Source organism: Penaeus vannamei, chromosome 23 (assembly GCF_042767895.1).
Source record: "Penaeus vannamei isolate JL-2024 chromosome 23, ASM4276789v1, whole genome shotgun sequence".
Taxonomy (NCBI): Eukaryota; Metazoa; Arthropoda; class Malacostraca; order Decapoda; family Penaeidae; genus Penaeus; species Penaeus vannamei.
In genome coordinates, this window is record NC_091571.1 from 3,373,968 (window position 1) to 3,378,967 (window position 5,000).

The 5,000-nt window shown below is 51.5% G+C and overlaps 1 protein-coding gene across 4 annotated transcripts in view; it reads right to left on the reverse strand.

The window, feature by feature from the left end:
* The window catches only part of LOC113808290 (protein tramtrack, beta isoform), a 33,865-nt gene that overhangs the window by 14,136 nt on the left and 14,729 nt on the right, over nt 1-5,000 (reverse strand). The window contains exon 5 of one of the 4 annotated variants that reach the window (XM_070137592.1): nt 2,343-2,914. The exons of 2 other annotated variants lie outside the window; for them this stretch is intronic. In XM_070137592.1, the coding sequence (XP_069993693.1) occupies nt 2,549-2,914 (366 nt within the window). In that variant the 3' untranslated portion in view covers nt 2,343-2,548. Of the gene's footprint in view, nt 1-2,342; nt 2,915-3,597; nt 4,791-5,000 lie in introns of those variants that run through there. One more of the 4 variants, XM_070137591.1, reaches the window with a different exon arrangement.

A 5,000-nucleotide genomic window follows, 5' to 3' on the forward strand; every position in this document is an offset into this window, starting at 1 on the left:
GTGGTGGTGCAGGCCCGGGGACCCTCCTGCGGTCTGACCTTTCCGGTGCCGTAACATGGACCTGCTGTGACCTTCCTTGCCGGGCCTGGCTTCTTACCTCTTCCCAAGACCTTCCGCGCCGGGACAGACCGTATTAAGACCGACCGTGAACCGTCACACGCCGGGAACGGCCGGGACTAAACGCGAAGAAACGGTAACCATGCACCCTAGCCTGCCGTGAGAACCGATGTAAAATTTGGCAAAAACCTGATAAAACGCGCACTAAATGTGACGCACCGTAACAAAACTCGAAGGGACCGTGAGATGCCGGGGAATAAGCAGGCTTCCCGTCACACAACAAAGTTTGAGAAAGCCTATTACGTTTTGTTACGCTTTGCTGCGTTCATCCCGTTTTACTACGTTTTTTTTTTATCTTTTTCTTCTTTTTTTCATCTGCACCGTGACTGCCATATTTTTCATACATTTTAAGAACCTGATCCGACAATCACGGTCTGTCACGTTTGCCGATCCCGTTCTCCGGCGCTGCATCACGTTGCGTCACGCCCATCCCGTTTTGTCCACGGTGGCCTGAGGCGTGGTTGCCATGACCGCCAGGAATGCAACGTAAACCTTGCATAATATTTGGATGAATCTTTCAGAAAATACGCCTTTGATATTTACTTTACAGGTATTTAGGTAAAGGAATTTTTCATAAAAGTTTTGTCACTCCATCTCTCTTTCTCTTTCTCTTTCTCTTTCTTTCTTTCTCTCACTCTCACACACACACACACACACACACACACTCACTCTCACTCTCACTCTCACTCTCACTCTCACTCTCACTCTCACTCTCACTCTCACTCTCACTCTCACTCTCACTCTCACTCTCACTCTCACTCTCACTCTCACTCTCACTCTCACTCTCACTCTCTCTCTCTCTCTCTCTCTCACTCTTGGGGAACCCTCTTTTGGACTGTTAAAGAACTCCAAATTGTCTGGAGGCGATCAGAGAAGCTAAGTGACTTCCCATAAGAGGAGGAGGCGTATATACACATATATCCTACCACAACAAAAGTACAGGAAGAAATATTACACTGTCTCCATGTCTCGATGGCCCATTCAGACCCAGTGCCAGTGACCTATAGCCACGTGACCCATTCAGACCCAGTGCCAGTGACCTATAGCCACGTGACCCATTCAGACCCAGTGCCAGTGACCTATAGCCACGTGGCCCATTCAAACCCAGTGCCAGTGACCTATAGCCACGTGACCCATTCAGACCCAGTGCCCGTGACCTACACTCTAAGGCACACCACCATGCCTCTTTATACCCTATGGCGACTTGCGTGCTGAGAGGTCAAAGCCACGCAACCTCGACCCGTGACCCGAGCTGGATCAGGCCGTCCCTCGGATCAGGTCGAACCCCCTCGCCTTATGCTAATGGCTCCTTATCCTTGATGCGGACCTAGACCACGTGTCCTCGCCTCACTCCCCCAGGACGCTGTCGACTCCCAAATACTTTAGCGAGAAAAAGTGGGATGAGCAGCGCGGGGTAAGTTTCCAGCCCAGCCTCCTGGTCTTACATAATTTCTCCATTCCGAGAGGTTGTTCTACTCTCACACTCGCGTTTCGCTCTCGTAATCTCCTCCCTCCGTCCACCTCCCCCCCCTCTCTCTTCTTCTTCATCTCCCTCTCTCTCTCTCTCTCCATCTATCTATCTTTCTCTCTCTCTCTCTCTGTGTCTCTATCTATCTTTCTCTCTATCTATCTATCTTTCTCTCTATCTATCTTTCTCTCTCTCTCTCTCTCTCTCATTTCTCTCTTTTCCATCTCTATCTCAATCTCTCTGGCTCCCTCATTCTCTCTGGCTCCCTCATTCTTTCTCTCGCTCTCATTTTTTTCTCTATCTATCTATCTATCTATTTATTTATCTATCTCATCTCTCTTTTTCATCTCTCTCTCTCGCATTCTTTCTTTCTCTCATTCTTTCTCGCTCTTCATTCTTTTTCTCTCCTTCATTCTTTCTCTCTCACTCTTCTTGTCTCTCTTTCTCTCTCTCTTTCTCTTTTTCTTTCTCTCTTCTTGTCTCACTTTCTCTCTCTTTTCTTGTCTTTCTCTTTCTCTCTCTTGCTCTCTTTTCTTGTCTCTCTCTTCTTTTGTCTGTCTGTCTGTCTCTGCCTGTCTGTCTGTCTCTCACTCCTACTTCTCTCTCTCACTCCTACTTCTCTCTCTCACTTTACACTTCCCTCTTTCACTCTATCCTTCCGTCGCTCTCTCTCACTCCTTCCTTCTCTCTCTCACTAATTTGTGTGAGGGCGAGTAGTGACGGGTCGAGGGTCTGCATTTCAGTGAGATTTCCATCCTTTATTTTTTTTTACAAAGACAATCAGTATGCCGTGTGAAATCATCAGATCCCCTAATCAGTACACAATCACTTTCCAATCACATGTGGAGCTGGAAATCGGGTATTCTTGCGGCCCGGTCTCTCGGTCCCGGCCTCTCTCTCAGCCCAGGACCGGTTCCAGGGAGACCCGAGCGCGTTGCGTCAGTGAGGTCCCGGCGGTCTGAGTCAGGGCACGTGGCGTGTGCGGACGTGCGCCTTCAGGTTGCTTGTGGTGTTGGTCCGGTAGCCGCAGAAGGAGCAGCAGTAGGGCTTCTCTCCCGTATGGGTCCTGAGGTGCTTCTTGAGGTCGTTGCTCCGCCGCGTCCGGTAGTCGCAGTGGGGGCACGCGAACAGGGAGTACTCCGTGTGTTGCTTCATGTGGCGGCTGAGGTCCGACTTGCTCGGGGTGGAGAAGCTGCACAGCACGCAGTTGTGGGCGGGGAAGGCGAGGTGGGCGGCGGCGGCGGCGGTCGAGGAGGTCGTGGGCGGAGGCTGCTGCTGGCTGGGTAGAGAGGGCGTCGCGAGGCCAAACATCCCCCTGCCCTCCGACATCTGCAAAGACACGCCTACGTTACTTGGAGTTCCTTGCAAGGCACCTGCGGGAGGCTGCGTGCGGGACCCTGGCTTGCTCCCTCGCTCCCGACGGCGGAGGGCCGGCCACGCCCCCCCGGCTCCTCCTGGTGAGCTGGCACCATCAAGTTACACTCAAAGGGGCTTTTGTCTCCTGGGAAGCGCTAATGAATGGCACAGTGCCAGATTAAGCGAGGCAATTGACAACACAACCGTCTGATGTTGGCGAGAATAGCACAGACAGGGACACCAGCAACAGCCGTTTTGATGGAAGGCAGTGATAGATTTGGTGGATTTAGCATTGACGTCAAATTGTTAGAGCAAGTGAATTTTTATCTTTTCCTTTGTTCTTCTTGATACGCACACATGCACAACGATCCTTGCGAGAGAGAGAGAGAGAGAGAGAGAGAGAGAGAGAGAGAGAGAGAGAGAGAGAAAAAAGAAAGAGAGAGAGAGAGAGAAAGAGAGAGAGAGAGAGAGAGAGAGAAAGAGTGAGAGAGAGAGAGAGGGGGGGGGGGAGCGTGTGCTCGCGCGCATCTATCTCCACAACCACAAGACCTAACACAGGGTCACACTCACACCCTCATATACACGAACAATACATAGAAGGAAATAAATAAAATGTTTGTGTGTGTCCACGGAGGAATTATAATGAAACCCACACAAAATAGTGTTCTCTTTATTCCTAATCCACGATGAACATTCCAAACACAAGGATTATTTTACAAAAATAATATGGCATCCAAGAATAATCACAGGATATGGCCCTTGGCATCCTTCCTCAAAAATGAAAATATATACAGATTATATATATATTTATAAATAATTACGTCATCACATGAGGAACGAATGAAGAAGTTTTATTTCGTTTATCTCTCATTAAGCAAACCAATTTTCTTGATTTTTTTTTCTCTGCTACAAATGCATTGACAAACCTTTTCAGCGTTGCCAGATATCCGTCATGTAACAGTGATGCCAACCCCGTGAAAATATGTCAATACAATTCACTTTTACGGTCCGTTCAAAATCACTATATATGAGTATTAAATAAACTCTGCTCAAATTGATCCAAACAATGTTTTGTCACACAATGAATGATATATACACTGGAGGGGGGAGGGTGAGATAAAAGCAGAAATTCACAAGTATATTGCATATTAGTATACTGGTACTGGTGTTTGACGTGTGTGCCACTGTGGGAGGGTGAGTGTGTGAGTGCATGTTTGCGTGTTTGTGTTTGTATGTGTTTTTTTTTCTGTTTTTGTCTCTCTGTGCATGCCATTGATGACAGTGAGTCACGCAGGTCTGCTCTCCGTCTGCAAGCGGCAAGGTTCAGAGCGGCAGATGGCTCTCTCAAAAGGCAGGCGGCCCTCTCGAGCGGTGGGTGGCCCTTGCAGAGTGGCAGGTGGTCCTTCGAGCGGCGGGCGGCCCTCTCAAACGGCAGGTGGTCCTCTCAGAGCGGCAGGTGGTCCTCCAGCCGGACCATGGCGTGCCTGGCCTTGAGGTGCGCCGACAGGTTGCTGGGGTCGCTGGTCTGGTAGGGGCAGTAGGTGCAGTGGTAGGGCTTCTCGCCCGTGTGCGTCCGCAGGTGCTTCTTCAGGTCGTGGCTGCGGTGGGTGCGGTAGTCGCAGTGCGGGCACAGGAACGGGTACCCGCCCGCGTGGCGCCGCATGTGCTGGCCCAGAACGAGGTTGCACGAGGTGGTGAAGCGGCAGACGGGGCACATGAGCGCCTCCACGCCGCCCGCGCCCGGCCGCCGCCCCGCCAGCACGGCTCCCGACGCCGGCGGGGGCGGGGGCGGGCCGAGGCGCGGCGCCAGGGCGGGCGGTCGCCCCCTCAGCGACGCCGCGTCTGCCATCTGGAAAGACACGCACGCGTTACTTGCATGTTCTCAGGCGCCGAGGTCATGTCGGGTCACCGCTTAGGGCTTCGCATGACCTCCCTCCATCAACTCACCAAGGTAAGGCTTAGGCCAAGGTAGTAGAGCCTTGGTCGGGTGCGCCCGCAGGAGCACCGTCAAGGGTTTATGTGTCTTCCTTTAAGTCTGCCCCAGCCCGACACTAACAAG